Genomic DNA, 16,430 nt, shown 5'->3' with positions numbered 1-16,430 from the left:
TGTCCCACTCTCTAGTACACCTCTCTGTTCCGGGGGGTGGTGCAGAGAAAGGGGGTGGCTCACATCAGAATACGAGGAAACGGCTGGAGGCAGCTCCTGCGGCCTGATGGGAGTGAGCCGGCTCGGGGCTCATGGCCACTACCAGCAGGACTCACCCCGACCCTGGGCCCCGGGCCCCTCCATCTGTACCAATAGGCCCCTGTGGCCAGAGTCCTTCCTGCCACGTAGTCTGCAGATCCTGGAGCACCCTGTGTGGGCCAGGCTGTGCAGAAACGTGCCCTGGGCAGGATAGGCCCATCTATCTGAAGCTTGTCTTTGCTTCTGAAAGCCCTCGGTCAGTTTGTCATAAATGCTGGGAAGGGGGGCACCTGAGTGGCTCAGTGGGGAGCATCTGCCTTCAGCTCAGGTCATGGGTCCTGGGGTCAAGCCCCGCGTCAGGCTCCCTGCTCAGCGGGGAGCCTGCTTCTCCCTCTGCCTCTGCCCTTCACCTACTTGTACTCTCTCTCTCTCTCTTTCAAATAAATAAAATCTTTTTTTAAAAAAAATGCCCCTGGAATGCCCCAAAAGGAGAGAATGCAGGCATTTTGCACCATCCGCTTGCCACCCCCAGGTGTCCAGAGTGGCTCTCTGGTGGCTATTTATAGCCCCACATGGATGTGTCCTTGCCGTACACCGGCAAGCTGCAGGCAGAGCTGGCGGGCTTAGCTCCCCATCACAGTCCCTTCCCTCCCTGCCGGGCTCCTTCCACAATCGTGGTTCTGCTTCTCGGATCAGGAACGCCCACTTTCTGGGGGTCACGAGTGGAGTCGGGGCCGTGTGTCCAGGGCATGACGAGCAGGGTACAGACACCACACTCAAAACCACTGTTCTGAAAGCACAGGTCTGTGCTTGAAATTTGCCTCGAAAAACCAGTCTGGTCCTCTTGACCTTGTGTGTGCAGCAAATTTCAAGTTCTTTGTGAAAACGGCAACTTTAACCCTTTTTCTTGAGGACCTACTATGTGCTGGGTGTTTGACACATTTATATGCTATTTTGCAGCATGAGGATAGAGCCGCCAGATGGCAACTCGTAGCCCCCGAACCCTTCCCCACACATCCACACACAGCACTGCCACAGGGGTCCGTGGAAACAAAGGAGGACCAGAGCCCTCCTCCGTCTGTCAACCAGGGACGTTAGAGCCAAGGGCCTCACAGGACCCTCCCCGTTCTCATTCTGCTCTGGCCTGTCCCCGAGTCCACCAGGCACATACCCTGCTTCCCTGCCTTTGTACTAGCTGCTCCCTCTGGCTACAAGGCTCTTCACAAATATCCCTCAATTCTTCACTTGGGCTTTTCCTCCAGGAAGCCCACCCTGACGACCCAGCTGAAAATAGTGAGCGACTGACTCCCCCAGCCCCACCATGCCTGCCTTTCCTGAGCCCCTCTGCCTCCCTCCCTGCACAGGACCTAGCCCATGGTAAAACATATTTACCCTACCTGTGTTTGCTGTCTGTTCCCTGCGCTGGAACATGATCTCTACAAGGACAAGGATTTCCGTTTTGTTCATGAATGCATCTCAAGCACCCTCACTGCCTGCACATAGTAGGTGCCCAAGAAATCACTATTGCATGAACCCTGAGGTTAGGAAACGTGTCTAAGACCCACATGAGTGGGGTGGGGTGGGGCAGGCGTGGGATTTGCACCCAGGCCTCCAGGCATCAAAGCATCCAACAGGAGAGCATAATCACAAATCATTTCATGGGTTTTCCCAGGTAAACTGAGGCCCATCTAACAAGTGCCAAGGTGGCAAGAACCCATCACACTGGGGCCTCTGGTGAGAAGCTGTGCTAACAGACCCTGCTTTGGTTCACTTGGCAACAGGCCCACCCATGGGCAGACATGACTGGTCTCAGTGAGTCCCGCCGACCCTCCTCTCTGGTCCTCTGTGCCCGTGTGGTGGACATGTGACCCTGTCCTAGCCAACGAGTCATATTCAAAGTCTTTGGGGGCCCTCGGGGAAAGGGTTCTCCTGGTCAAAGGGAGAATCACGTGAGGACGGAGCCCTTTGTGCAGATCCCTCCCCAGTTCCCTCCCGGGTTGGATGTTACTCTGTGAGAATGTGATGTTTGGAGCTGCAGCAGCCACCCTGAGACCATAAGGAGACAGGCACTGCTGCCATGCGCAGGATGAGGGAGGCGGAGAGGGGACAGGGTGGGTAGGAAGTAGAAAAACAACCTGGGTCTTTAATGGGCTTGTTGAGCTGTTAAGGTAACCAACTCCAGGCTTCGTGTTAAGATGATAAATATCCCTGGTGTTTAAGACACTAGGAGTTGGGGAATCATTTGATTCATCCAAAAGTACCCTTGATGATTCATGGGCTTTGCATTTTCGTGAGAACCTGGATAAAAGACCAATCGGAGACTGTGGCATCTTCATGCTTAAACAAAACACAGCTTTCTCCAGCTAGCAGGCAGTGGCAGCTGCCCCACGTCGTTTCTCAGCAGGTGAAGCAGAGATGTCCCCGCCAAGGGCAGGGCCGCGCCGCATCTGCACGGCCGTGGGCACGGCCGCCTGGCACAGAGTGAGGCTCTATACCTGGCTGTGGGTGTGGGCAGTGGCCTTGGAATGGGGCCTGCGTGCCCACAGCTCCTGCCACCAAAGCAGCCACTGGTGTGGGGGCAGCCACCAGGCACACAGGGCGAGTGCCAGGAGCGGCCAGTGCCGCCCACGGCCCGCGGTCAGGCGGGGCTACGGCTATTCCCACATCTGCTCAGGAGCCTAAGCTCAGAGGACAAAGTGATCCAGCCCAGGGGACACTGCGGGAGGGGAGGGGCTCCTGGGGCAGCTCCTGCCACCCACCAAACCCTGTAGGTGAAACCAGGACTCCACTCTGGAAGCTCATGCCTTTTATTGCGAACCTAAGGTCTGTGCGTACAGACAATCCTTTTAGACACGGTGGCCGCCTCCCCTGTGTCTTTTAAAATAACCTTTTAAATAGAGCATTTTAATGGATTTTGCTTTTCAGACACAGCAAATTTGTCTTTTAGACAGTAGAGAAAATTAAACCGGACAAATCCCACAGTCGTCTGGGAAGCTCTGATGAAAAGAAGAGAAGCTTCAGGCAGGGCAGGGCTGCTGACCATGGTGGTGGGGGGGCACTGACCACAGTGGGGGCAGAGCACTGACGGGGGGCAGGGGGGTGCTGGGCACTGACCATGGTGGGGGTGGGGACACTGACCACGGGGGGGATCACTGACCACAGTGGGGGCGGGGCACTGATCATGGGGGTGGGGCACTGACCACGGTGGGGACGGGGCACTGAGCAGGGCAGAGGTGCGGCATCATGGGCAAAGGCAGTGTTTACACGATACTCCAGACTTGCCATTCTCACACCCTGACCTAGGTTGGTTCTACCCTTTCCCTGAAAACAGGCACTTCCAGGCTGTGCCCTCCAAGGGGCAGGGGCAGGGTCACCCTCACACTGAGGGTCCCAGGGCACTCCCAGCCCTGTCAGGGATGGTGCCACCCAGAGGTCCCTGGGAGGTGGCTCTGGAGACACTCAGGTACTCAGGTCTTCCCTGGGTCCCTGACCCCCTCAGGGCCCCCAGGTCTCCCATTATACTCTGCATGGCCGGGAGCTTCGAGGCCATTTCTGGGGTGCCCTCTGTCATGGCAGCGGAGTCCAGCCAGTGGCCGCAAATTTTCTTTCTGAACAACAGGACTCAACATGCAGTTTTCACAGAAGGCCCGAGGCTGTGGCGTGGCCACAGGCAGAGCTCCCCTGAGATGGGGGCTCCCCTGTGGCCACGCACCTCCATGCCCAAGAGGTGCCCCTAGAAATCTCCAAGGGCCTCAACCAGGCCCCACCAGGCCTGGAATCCAGCCCGGGACAGGCCCCCACACTTCCAGGCCCCCTCTGCCCCCCACAACTAACAGTTGCACGTCCCTCTCAGGGCTGCCGGTGTGGGGAGGAAGCTGCACCCCAGCCTCGTCCCCCTCCCCCCTCCTGCTCGGCAGCACCCCCCCCCCGCCCCCGGTGGAACCGCAGCTGTCCACCCACACTGCATACACCTGCCCCTGCCACCTGCACGGGCTGGGCAGCCCCTCCGGCCAGCAGATTCCTCTCCTGACCCCAACTTAGAGCTCAAACACCACCTCGCCTGCGAAACCCACTCTAGAAGCTTCCACATCCGTCCTCTCCCTGCCCCCCAAAAACTTGGTTTTTACGACCAAAAGCAATCTTTTCAAATCATGCTGCATGCCGTAGCCAGTACACTTCTCTCTCCTGTGACAGCAGGGACAGAGAACAGAGACCGGGGACGCTCACCTTTGCAGACGAAGCACTTGATGTGGAAGTACTTGTTCTGGACCCTCAGCACCTCCCCCTTGCACACATTCCCGCAGGTGTTGCACAGGATGGCGGTGCTGGGCGGCTTCTCCAGGGGGCTGTGAGCGGCCTGGGGTTCCGACACTGTCGGGGAACAAGGAGCCGTGTTAGAGGTGTGACACTCCAGGCACAGGGCATTAAACTGGCGGCCGCTGAGGCCTTGGGGGCCCCACCCCAGCTCCAGCCCCACGGCGGCGTGTCAGGGGACAGATGCTGACTGGCGGACCGTCCTTCCTGGGGGACAGGAAGGAACTGGATAATGTGAGGCCATCGGTCAACCCCAGGGAGGGGCTCCTCTGCATGGCAGTCCTTCCCCACAGGCCACCTGTCCCCCTCCAGGTGGGCTCGCCTGCCGTGGTGGGGAGATCATGACCCCCTCCCAAAGGGCAGCCTATTCTCCTGCTGCCTTGGCCCGGCAGTACGTCGGCCGGCAGGGCCCCAAAAGCACAGGCCCCCACTGGGAGCCCGGCAGCCCTTCTGCCGCCAGGAGACCGGAGTCCTCTCTTCTGAGAATACGATCACCACGGTCCCCCTTTGAGCTTGCTTCCAATTCCCTCCGCGTCGTGGGGACATGGACCTGAATATCGCTGCTGCCCTCTGTAAAGCCAGCCTCAGCCTGGGGTGTTTATGGAGCTGCAGGAAACCCACTGAGGGTTGAAGGGCCCGGCCGTGGGGTTCTTGGGGTCTGGGTGGGGCCATATGCCCCTCATCCTCGTCCTCCGAAAGCACCTGCGGAGACCAGCGTGTAGGACGCTGGGTCCACAGCGGGTCGGCCCCTGGAGGAGCTCTAGCCCGGCGGTGGAGACAGCCCAAGTGGCAGAGCTGGGGCTGCAGGAGGCCCCAGGGCTGGGGACCAGCAGAGTCGCTTGAAGCACACGGAGGAGCTGGCTGCCTGGTGGAGTTGGAGGCAGGTGTGGAGGCCTGCTGGGCAGAGAGTGTGGCCCATGCAGGGACCTGAGCAGGCTGGATCCTTCCCACTCAGGACCGACCCAAGAAAGACAAACCCGGACACCCCCTTCCAGCTTCCCGAGGCCCCCAGGCCCCATCAGGCTCCCCCGAGCCCCCCCTCCCTTGGGAAGCTCCTCCACTGCTCCTCCTGCCTCTGGGTCTTTGCCAAGTGAGGGTGGCTGACCCCCGGGCTACAGCCAGCACTGAACAGACCACTTTGGGATAGGGGGCCTGTCTTTGCTTATTTCCACATCTTCTAATGCCACTCTCCTTTTTTGGTCTGAGGTCCTGCTTGAGGCTGAGACAAGGACGGGGTGCAGGTAGTATATTTGGGGCCAGCAGATGGCAGGAAGGCATGAGGGGACCTGTGGGCACCTGAGGCAGGAAGTCTGCAGGTGCAGGTGAGCCGCCCACCTGGTGGCAGCTGAAACCCAGGTGGGCCCTGGGGGTGTGGGGTGGTCAAGGAAGCACTTGCCATGCTTTATTGGAGGGCTAACTTATTTGTACACACACACCCATTTACCCAATCATCTAAACACTAGCTTTGAGCAAGTGCCAGACCTCAAGTCCTCCTCATTCCTGTCGTAAACATCTGGAGGTCACTCCAGACAGAGAAGGACATTTCTCCACCCACTGTCCCACCTGTCCCCCATCCGCAGAACCCCAAGGCCCAGCAGCCCCCAATGTGCCAAAGCAGGGTTGCTCTGTGCTACGGTCCCTGTCGAGGTGCGGAGTCTGAGAGTGGGCTGCGCAGGGGCACTGGGCCATGCTGGGGACAGCAAGTTGTCTGAGGTGGAGGCTATGAACACCCCAAGGGTAGCAGGGTGCCAGCTGTCTGGGGAACGAGAAGCGGGTGCAGGAAAGGAAGTGAGCAGCATGAAAAGGATTTCAGCACCGCCCCAGGCACCCCAGACCCAGAGTGGATGCCTGCCTCACTTTCCAGAGGAGTCAGGACCAAACAGCTGACTGGGGGGTGCAGAGCCAGGTGGGAGCTCCGTCTGCCCTCCTGCAGCCACGGTGACATTCCCTGCTCTAGTTTAAATGCCAACAGTCCCTTTGCCCTTCACTTCTTTTTCCTGCAGAAAAAGTGCAGAAATTGCCTTTTTACTTAAAAAAATTGGTGGAAGAAGGCGGGAAGCAGGATTCCCTGGGCTTGAATTTAAGACTCCCCTTGAGGAATGAACCACTGGGATCCAGGTTTGAAACCTGTGAACAGCCCGCGGCCTGGCGGGCTCCCGAGTCACCCTGCCCACCTCCAAGGCTCAGTGGAGATTGGGGAGTGGGTGGCTGGGTGGGGGACTCAGATCCCGGACATTGTTATCTTCTCATCTGTCAGGCAGACAAAGAACAATAGCCTATCATCTGTCCACGAGCAGACAAGCAAGTTTTTATACAACTGGAATCTGGCTCAAGTCCAATGTGAGGGAAGGTCAAACCGGCCACCCTGGGGGTCACTGTGAGCCCTGGGGGAGAACAGGCCGCAGGGGCAGACGGCCTGGGTGCACCCCAGCTTCACCTGCGGGTGCTGTGATCTGGAACACCCAGCCTTCCATGCATCTGTCCATCCACCCGTCCGCCCTCTGCTCCTATCACCTGCCCCGGGGAAGGGAGCCTCTGCTAGGATGACGGGCTCAATACACAATAGCTATTGTCATTTGCAAAAACACACAGCCTGACACCACCAGTTTCCTGGCTACTGGAGATCTATCTGGTCTGGGGCGGGGGAGAGCTGCTTTAAGACACGTTTCCTGGGTGGGGGGGAACCCAACTCGGCCCACCTGGAGCATCCTCTAAAGCCTCCTGGGGCGACTGGGCTGGAGAGCGGTGGTGCTGCCCTCTGGTGGTGGGAAGCAGGCGCCGCGCCGTGGGGACGGGCGTGGGCCTTTGCGCAGGTGCCAGCCCGGCCCTGGGACCCCATCTGTGACTCCTGCGTATTTGTGGCGGGAGCCATCCAGCCTCCTGAGGCGGACTCATTCCTCCTCAGGGGGCTGTTGTCCCTGCTGCGGAGGGAGCTGAGGCCCACAGAGAAACCCGGGCTTTCTGCGGGCGGCCCCAGGACAGGATGGGCAGGGCTGGCCAGGCCTGGTGTCTGGTGTCTGGATCTTATGCAAAAAAAAAAAAAAAAAAAAAGAATCATCTAGAAACCAGATATCAAGCCACAAAAAGACACTGAGGACACCCAGATACATATTACCGAGGGAAACAAGCCAGTCCGAAGAGGCTGCGTGCTTTGTGAGTCCATCTACAGGACATTCTGGAGAAGGCAGAGCCATGGAAACCCTAAAACGATCAGCGGTTGCCAGGGCTCGGCGGGGTGGGGGGTGGGGGTAGGCATGAGCAGGTGGGGAACAGAGAGGACGCTGGGTGGGACGCTGTGACGTGGCTGCGTCCTCACACGCGTGTGGGAACCCACAGCAGGTGGTACAACCCCCGGGGGGAACCCTGATAATGTTAAGAACAATGTATCAGAACTGGTTCATCATCTGCAAACGCAAGTTCGGGGAGCGGCGTATATGGGAAGTCTACTTACCGCTCAGGTTTGCTGTGGCCCGAAAACCACTCTAAGAAATAAAGTCTGGGACAACTTTTAAAAGAAAAGAGGAGCAGAGAGGGAGAGCTCTCACACCCTGAGGCCCAACCCGCAAACGCGACAGGCTCATTTCGCGACAACTGCAAGGTGGGCTCCGACCTTTGGTGTCACAAGTCCCCAACTATAGTCATCACGGAAAATGGAAACGCAAGGGGTTATGAGTCAATCACACGGGGCTGTGCCTATCTGATCCTCCTGTGATGGTGAAATCCCAGCCCTGGGGAGCCTTGCCAGGAACAGGAATTATTCCTGGGATCACCAATACTCAGTCGGCAGGGGCGGGGACGTGGCCTGCCCGCTCTGACCGATGGCCCGCCCCGCAGTCCCCATGACGCCCTGCGGTCCCTCCAGGCTGCAACCCTGTCCTCTCTCCAGGAGAGAGAGCGCGTGCTGCTGGAACCGGGACGGGAGCCAGCGGGGCCGGATGTGGGCCCACGTCCATGGCCGGGGGCAGCTGTGTGACCTTGCAGAGCTGACCAAACCCCAAGGAGCCTCAGGTTTCACATCTATAAGCCGCAGCTTGGTCTCATGAGGCATTTTTGGAGTCTATTAAAGTAGAGAAAGTGCCTAGTGCGATGCTTGCCAGATGTCGGTGGACCTCAGCTGCAGGCCTGGTGGTCCCCAGGGCCCCAGATCTCAGGGGCTGCCCTGCAATGGGGGTGGGGATGGGGAGGAGGCCATCAAGGAGACCAGGAGCTCCTGGGGGGGCCATGCCTTTGGTTACACGCCCACCTCACAGGTAGATCATCCTAGATTTGTCTCCACGCTTCTTCGGCCACCTTGTGACGTGGCAGGGTAAGGATGGGAAGGGGGATGGCCGTACTGACCCCAGCTACATCCTTCCCTGGCCCTGTCACCCTGGGCAGGTCACATGCCCTCTGGAGCCTGTTTCCTCCTCTATGAATTAGAGACAAGTATTCCCAAATGTGGGACCCTCGTGCGGATCAGAGCAGACGACACATGTGTAGCCGGTGACCCAGCTGAGCGCCAACCATGTGGGGGGCACATGAGGCAGTGACGGTGATGGTGGCCATGGATGGTGCCACTGGCGACCTCCAGCTGGTGGGGCTCCTAACATCGGCCTTTGCACCCAGTGCCTCGCCCATCAGTGCCCAGTGCTGACTCGGTGCACGGGGCCAACCCAGACTGGCACCTGGCCTCACTGGCTCTTTCCTTGGGGAGCAGGGACAGTGGCTGAACCCCACAAATGCCACCACAAATGTCGGTGCCAAGTTCAGTTCTGTCACCTGTGTGGCTGGCGGGCAGGTGTCCAGGGCACCAAGCAAGTGGGCTCCTTGGCTTCTTTACCCTGATGAGTCAGGAACTCTGGCCTCTTCACCCACCAAGCCTTCCCATTCTCCTCTTCACTCTGTGGGTTCAGGCCCAACTGGGGCCACATCCCACGTTATTCAAGGAAATTCACCAACCTGACATCACTCTAGGTGCCACAACCAAAAGTCCCACGTTGTTCCTGTCACCAAACCTGGAGGCCAGCGGTGATGCCCTTGGGACATGAGCCCTGTGCGGCCTTCCTGCTCCTGTGCGATCCTCACCTGCATAGACGCTGCTGCAGCCAGGCCTCCCCCGGCCTCCTCTGCCCTGCCCTGAGCCTTCCCGGTGCCCTGAGCCACTGGAGACCACCTCGCGTCAAAGCACTTCATTGTGAAGTCAGAACTGCAAGGTGCTCGGCCAAAGTGTGCTCAGCCCCAAGAACTGGAACAACAAAGCTGCTCTTACTGTTTGCTGATTCGGTCATTCAATTCACCAGCACATGCCTGACAATCTGCTAGGTGCTCCGGTTCCAGAGGAACAAATAGGCCCAGCCTTGGCCCCTAACCGGCAGGAATGATCTGTCACCCCCATTTTACAGATGACAAGCCTCAGACTTACAGACAGGAGGGGGCTAGGGGAGGGACTCTGCTGGGCCCCAGCCCAGGTGTGCGTGATCCCGCCCATCCCTGTAGCCACCTGCTGTTGTGGATGCCCCGGTCAGGTGCGCACTCGTTCAGCTAACAGGAGAGCGGGGGAGCCTGTGGGTGTCAGGGACCCGGGGACACAAACTGGCAGGCCCACCTGGTGGCAGGTGGCAGGAGAGGGGACATGCCAGGTTGGGGGAGAGGAAGCAAGATGCCTCTCTGGTGCCAGCAACGCATCTCTCACTTCCCAGACAGCAAGGCACACGTCACTTGTGAGCCTCGGGGCCGTTTCCGTCTGTTTCTTCTGCTCTTTCTCGGTGGCTCATGGTCTGTCGCTCCTCCAAGGGCCCAGTGGTGCTGGACCTCAAGCCGCTGGGCCTGTTGTAGCCAAAGACCCGCTCTCCCCGGTCACCCTGTTGTCCAGGCTTTCTCTGGAAGGCTTGGTACAAATGTGGGCGCCCTGTGTGCTCGGGTTCTGACTGGTGCCCACATCCCGCCCACCGTGATGGCTTTGCTGCACTCTCCACCCTGCTGTCGCATCATGCAAGCCACTGGCTAGGACTCCAGATTGCACGACTCTGCTCTAATACGGAATAGGCCACATACACCGTGGGATTCTGTGTGGGAATAGGCACACCCAACCCTGGGACTCCGATACACCCAGCGTGGGTCCCAGGCACACAGTTCTCGTCTTCCCCCAGGCCTTCACTTCAGGTCATGACAAAGACCAGAGAGACTCAGCAGGGAGATGAACCTGTGTGCAATCAAGGAGGACTTCTGGGAGGAGGTGACATGAGGAGGGCAGGTGCCTTCTGGGCCTTCAGCAAGTGAACGTCACCATGCTCATCTCCACCACAGTCCTGATCACGCTGGCTGGCCCTTGTCCATCGGTCTGTGCGCCTGCTTCCCCTGGCCTGGAAGTCTCCCAGGGCCAGGGGCCAGGTCTGTGAAGTGTGGCTCCCGAGGGCCGGGTTTGGAGGAGACGGCTCTCCACACCACGTGGCCGTAAGCATCCCGTGGCTCACACACCCTCCAGCACAAGGGCTGGTCTTCTCCATATGGACATAAGCCCCCCGACCCCATGGCTTGGAGGGTCTTCGCAGGCTGTGTCTCAGGTTGGGAGCAGCTCTTGCTCTCTCCCGTGGCCCCCTCCCCAGGGCTGGGTGTTGGAAAATCACCCCAAACCACATGAGAGCACTCCCTGCCTTAACCCACTTACGGGCCGACTGCTAATTATAATCATGAGCCAGCAGCGGCTCTCTGGAGCTGCCGTTCTCTCCACGGCCGTCGGCAGCCTGGGCCCGGCAAGCGGGCTCCCCACACGGCCAGAGAGGCGACCCTGTGTGACTCTCCAAGTATGTCAGTCATCCGGGACCTCCGTCCAGGGACAAGCCCGGGGCTGGCACAGGGCCCAAGCAGAGCCATCCTCTGCAGCCGCCCCCCCGCCCCGCAAGGAGCTAGCTAGCACTCCAGGGCACAGAGAGGGGAGACAGAAGCCCTCCCTCGGAAGCGCGGTGCACCAGCCGAGCCTGAACTCCCCACACCACCCCCACGCCCGTTTCAGTTTCCCAAAGATGTAGTCTCCAGCTTCTCCCACAGAGCTGAGTGCACTCTTCGGAGCCCTTGACCTGCCCCAGGGCCAGACTGCAGTCAGCTGTCCGCCATCCGCTCTGCTCCACCCGAGTTCTAAGCAGTGGGCCAGGGGCTTGAGCACAAATGATTGCAGATGGAACCGAGTAGGGGCACATGCTATGCTTCATATCCCCAAATGGGCCACCTCCCCATGTGCACCTCGCAGCTTCTCTATCAGCCCTGGACCATGATGTCCTGGGGGCTGACCCACCAGTGGTCCTCTGTGCCTACTTAGGGCCGGCCCAGGGCACAGCAGTGAAGTCCACTGGGTGATGAGCCCACCCTCCCCTCCTGGTCAACCCACTGCATTGAACGTCTATCTGACGACCTCTCCTCTGACGCGGTGTGGGCTCCATGCCCACCAGGCTCACCCTTGGAGGCCAGCACCCAGCCCAGTGCCTGGCACCTGGCACGTGCTCAATAAATGGGACAAATGAACATACAGCACGTTGAATTACAACATTCTGGACATGTGGCTGTCTCCCCCTGCACACGGCCTGCCTCAGCATCTGGTGACGTGATCTCTACTCCTTCCGGAGGTCTTGGCACACTCATCCCTCTGAGCTCCTCCGTGGGCTTCTGAGCAGCGCCTGGAGGCAGACATCCATCCCACAAGCTCCTCTCCTCTCTGGCTTTAACCCGTCTTTCACTAAGTGTCGGGGTCTGAGACCTGGGACTCTCTGGGCCAACGATGTGACAGGAGTGTCACCATGTGACTTCCAAGCTAGATCATAATGCCACAAACATCTGCCTTGCTTTTAAGGAGGCTCATTCTTGGAGCCCGGTGGCCACACACTGAAGAAGCCCAACCACACCAAATACCAAGCGACGGCATGCAGGGGGCACGTGCAGCCATTTTGGCTGACTGCCAGCACTGGCCACCAGCCACGTGAGCCATGACACCTGCAGAGGTTCCTGTCGTCCCCGGTTCTCAGGTCACCCCTAGCCTGTAAGTGTTCCCAGATCAAACCAGAGACATCGTGGACAGGACAGGAACATCCCTGCCGTGCCAAACTCACTCACGGCCACATACAGGGCTGTGGGGTCAGTGGGCAGCCCCACGGAGCCCGGCATGACCCTCAGACTTGATGACAGAGAAGCAGGGAAAGGAAACCGGCCCAGCTGGCGTGTCTCCCTTCCTCCAGAGCATGCAATCGGTCAAAAGGAGGGTCCACAGAAAGATCCCATCTCTGATGGCTGAACTGTGTCCCCCAGAATCACAGGTTGACCCCTGATCCCCGGCACTTCAGACCATGACCTGATTTGGAGACAGGGTCTTCCAGAGGTGGTGGGGCTAAAGTGAGGTCATCATGAGTGTCCTGATACACAGGGGACATTAGGACATGAGACAGACGCACAGAGGAGGACCACATGCAGACTCAGGGAGAGGCTGACCGTCTGCAAGCCAAGGACAGAAGGAGCCTGCCATGGCGACCCCCTGATCTCAGGTGTCTGGCCACCAGGATGTGAGCAGAGGTCTGAGGGTTAAGCCCCGGTCTGAGGGACTTGGTTACAGCCACTCCAGCAGACAAATCCGTCACCCCAGCAGGTGGAAAGAGCTGGAAGCCAGGGATGGGATGTGCTGGCATCCCTCCTCCAGGCCTGTTTTCCATCTGCAGGGGAGACAATGATGTGACCCCACACTGGGCCTTCTGAGGATGGTGATGGGGCAGGGCTGGCACATGGGGCAGTGGTGGGGGGGAGGACTTGGCATGAAGGAGGTGGGGGGGCCCTTCCGGAGGCAATGCTGGGAGCAAGGCAGCGATGAGCAGCCCCGGAAGCTCAGGTTGGCCACACAGGCTCAGCAGGCTCCAGCTCCAGCTCTTGGCAAGTCCCAGGACACCTCATGCTTCAGCAGCTGGTCCGGGAGGCCTGTCCACCCACGTCCCCAAGGGTGTTACTTCATGGTCGGAAGAGCGGCTCTTCCTGACCGGAGAGGCATCTGAGGATCTCATGGGTGGCATTCCGGAAGGCCAGGACATAGCAGGCATCTGGGGAATATGCCCAGGGGAATACGGCCAATGGCAGGAAGGGGCGGGGCCCCACGCAGGTCACACAGGGAGTCTGGCTGGGCCAGTAGCAGGATTGGGGTCTCCAGGCCCCCAGAGAGGTACCTGTCCCTCTCGTCACACTGCCACAGGCCAGAGCAGCCACCATGGGACCAGTAAGTGACCTTGTCTGGTCTGAATGTACACCAGGGCCCACTACACTGCAGATGCTCAATAACTGTTCCTTAAATCCAATGGGAACGGGACACGCATCTGATGACTCAAAGCACTGCGTGGTGCAATAATGTGTGTGACATTGTCTTTCAGTTCCTGCACCCAGGCTAAGTGCCAGGCACTGCACTTGGCCGTTTCCATTAACGATCGGGTCACCGAGCAGGGAATGGGCAAGGAGTGAGGCTGGGGCTCGAACCCAGGCTGCCGCAGCTCAAGCCCCGGCTGTGGGTGCCCAGAGGGGGTCTGTGAGGGCCGAGTTCATCCGTCAGGCCCTCACTCAGCAGGCTGGCTACCATGAGACCCGGCCAGCGTGGGGCCGCAGGCCAGGGGGCCTGCCAGTACTACCCCAGTGCACACTGGCCAGTCAGGACCACCAGCAGCACACCCCCCCCCCCTTGCCCAGGCCTCTAAAGACAGGGCTGAGGCTCAGAGATGCTCAGCAGCTTGGTGAGATCACACCGGTGGGGAGCGACTGGTTTGTCTCTTCAGACCTTCCCCCATGCACAAACTGTCCCCTCTATGCTTTCCTCTTACTTGCTGGTCCTTGGAAGGCTGGTGGCAGGGGAAGCATGTCCTGAGTGTCTAATTAAAACTGGGCATCCACAGTGTTGGTGCAGGGCCCAGGGAAAGCTGAGACGTGCAGGACATTAGTTCAACACGCACACCACACTCCCACACCTTCTGCCAACCCTAGGCCTCCTGGGTGCACACACCAACGTCCTCAGATCCCATCTGGCCTCTGAATTCAGGCGCACGGGGGGGCCGCTTGCGCCCGGTCACACAGTCTGCGTGTGGTGACGGGCTCCTGCCCCGCCTGGACAGGCCCAGAGGTGTGGCCCTCTGATGTCACTCAGTGCTGCGTGGGAGCCCAGCCCGGAGCTGCCACCCGCCTCCCCAGATAACAGTTCTTGGGTTTTAACCACAAAAATAGCTGCTTTGGTGACAGAAATAATACTACTCATTGCCACAAACCCAAACAGCACAGAGAACTCAAAAAAGAATTAAAATCTCCTGCTGAACTTCCACCCTGAGATGAGCTGCTGTTGAGCTCGGCGGCCACTCCAGCCGGCACCTGTGTGCTACGCACAAAATGCGATAGGTATGCACTCACACACGCAGACACACACCTAGGACATGCAACAGGATAGGATCCACGAGATGACATAATGTAAGAACATCATCTTTCCAGGGGCAGAGCCGATCAATGCCTTGCCCTCGTGTCCCGGATGGGCGCTCTCCAAACCATAGCCTAAGCTACTGCGCAGACCTGCCCCGCTCGGCAGAAGGGGCTCAGTGTACACTCGGAAAAGTCGTAATGAGACATAATTCATATACTGTACCATTCACCTATTTAAAATGCACAATTTCACGATTTTTAGTATAAAGTTGACCCCTAAACAACTCGGGAGTTAGAGGCACCAATCACCCCCAATGCAGCTGAAAATCCAAGTATAACTGGGACTTCCCAAAACCTCAGTGACAACTAGCCTCCCGTTGACCAGGGCCTTACTGATGACGGAAACGGTCAATTAGCACGTATTCTGTATGTTAAATGGATGATATCCTATTTCTCCCAACAAAGCCAGCCAGAGAAAAGGAAGTGCCATTAAGAAAATCATAAGGAAGGGGCGCCTGGGTGGCTCAGCGGTTGAGCGTCTGCCTTTGGCCCAGGTGATCCTGGAGTCCCCCCATCGAGTCCCAGGTCGGGTCCCTGCATGGAGCCTGCTTCTCCCTCTGCCTATGTCTGTGCTTCTCTCTGTGTCTCTCATGAATAAATAAATAAAATCTTAAAAAAAGAGAAAATCATAAGGAAGAGAAAACACATTTATCGTACTGTATGTACATTTGCTAGAAATATCCATGTTATCAGTGGGCCCAGGCAGCTCAAACCTGTGTTGTTTAAGAGCCATCTGTACTCGCAGAGGGGTGTGTCGACCACAATCAATTTTAGAACATTTTCATCATCCCCAGAAGAAACTCCTCGCTCCCCGTCCCCCTCCTCTAGTCCCTGGCAACGATAATTTACTTTCTACTCTACAGATCTGCTCATGCTGGACGTTTCATACATACGGAATCCCCCAGTGGGCGGTCTTGTGTGTCTGGCTTTGGAGGAACGCAGAGCACTTCCATGCTTCATCCATGCCGTAGCGTGACCCCAGGCTTTGTCCTGTTCGGGTCCACTAATGTTCTATCACGTGGACACGCCCCATGTTCCGACCGTCAGGTGAAGGGCCCTGGGGTTGTTTCCACCTGCTGGCTATTACGGATGAGCTGCTATGACCATTCAGGCGCGGCCCCTTCTGTGTGGACCCAGGGGCCCATGCCTCTCGGGCACCTCCCCAGGGGTGACCTGGGAATTGGCCATTTATCTGGTGACTCTGAGGTTAAGCCTTGGAGGACCTGCCAGACCTCTTCCTAAGTGGCTGAGCCATGGGTCCTTCCCACCAGCTGAGGCGGGTGAGGGTCCAGAGTCTCCATCTCCACGTCTTTCTGACCTCAGCCTGGAGCAGCTGCGAGGTGGCCGCCCACGGCGGTCCTGATTCCCACGCGCGATGCCCGGTAATGTTGAACACTTTCCAGGTGCTCGTCTGTTCTTGCGCAACAGCTTTGGAGAATCGTCTGTTCAGACCCTTGGTTCACGTACTGTGGTCATCCTCCGGATAGCTACAGAACGTCCTACACACGCGTCCCTCATCACACACGTGACCGGCAAACGTCATCTCCCACGCTGCCTGCTGCTTTTGTCTGTTTCGTGAC

The 16,430-nt window shown here is 58.4% G+C and overlaps 1 protein-coding gene across 19 annotated transcripts in view; it reads right to left on the bottom strand.

Annotated features, from left to right (window-relative positions):
• The window catches only part of ABLIM2 (actin binding LIM protein family member 2), a 141,430-nt gene that overhangs the window by 96,921 nt on the left and 28,079 nt on the right, over window positions 1-16,430 (bottom strand). For 18 of the 19 annotated variants that reach the window (XM_055326106.1, XM_055326104.1, XM_055326105.1 and 15 more), the window contains exon 2: window positions 4,306-4,449. In XM_055326106.1, coding sequence (XP_055182081.1) covers window positions 4,306-4,449 — 144 coding nt within the window. Of the gene's footprint in view, window positions 1-4,305; window positions 4,450-7,091; window positions 7,174-16,430 lie in introns of those variants that run through there. The other variant, XM_055326121.1, reaches the window with a different exon arrangement.

This window comes from Nyctereutes procyonoides, unplaced genomic scaffold (assembly GCF_905146905.1).
Source record: "Nyctereutes procyonoides isolate TBG_1078 unplaced genomic scaffold, NYPRO_anot_genome, whole genome shotgun sequence".
NCBI lineage: Eukaryota > Metazoa > Chordata > Mammalia > Carnivora > Canidae > Nyctereutes > Nyctereutes procyonoides.
The sequence above is the reverse complement of the archived record's forward strand: the minus strand, read 5'-3'. Positions and strand labels throughout refer to the sequence as shown.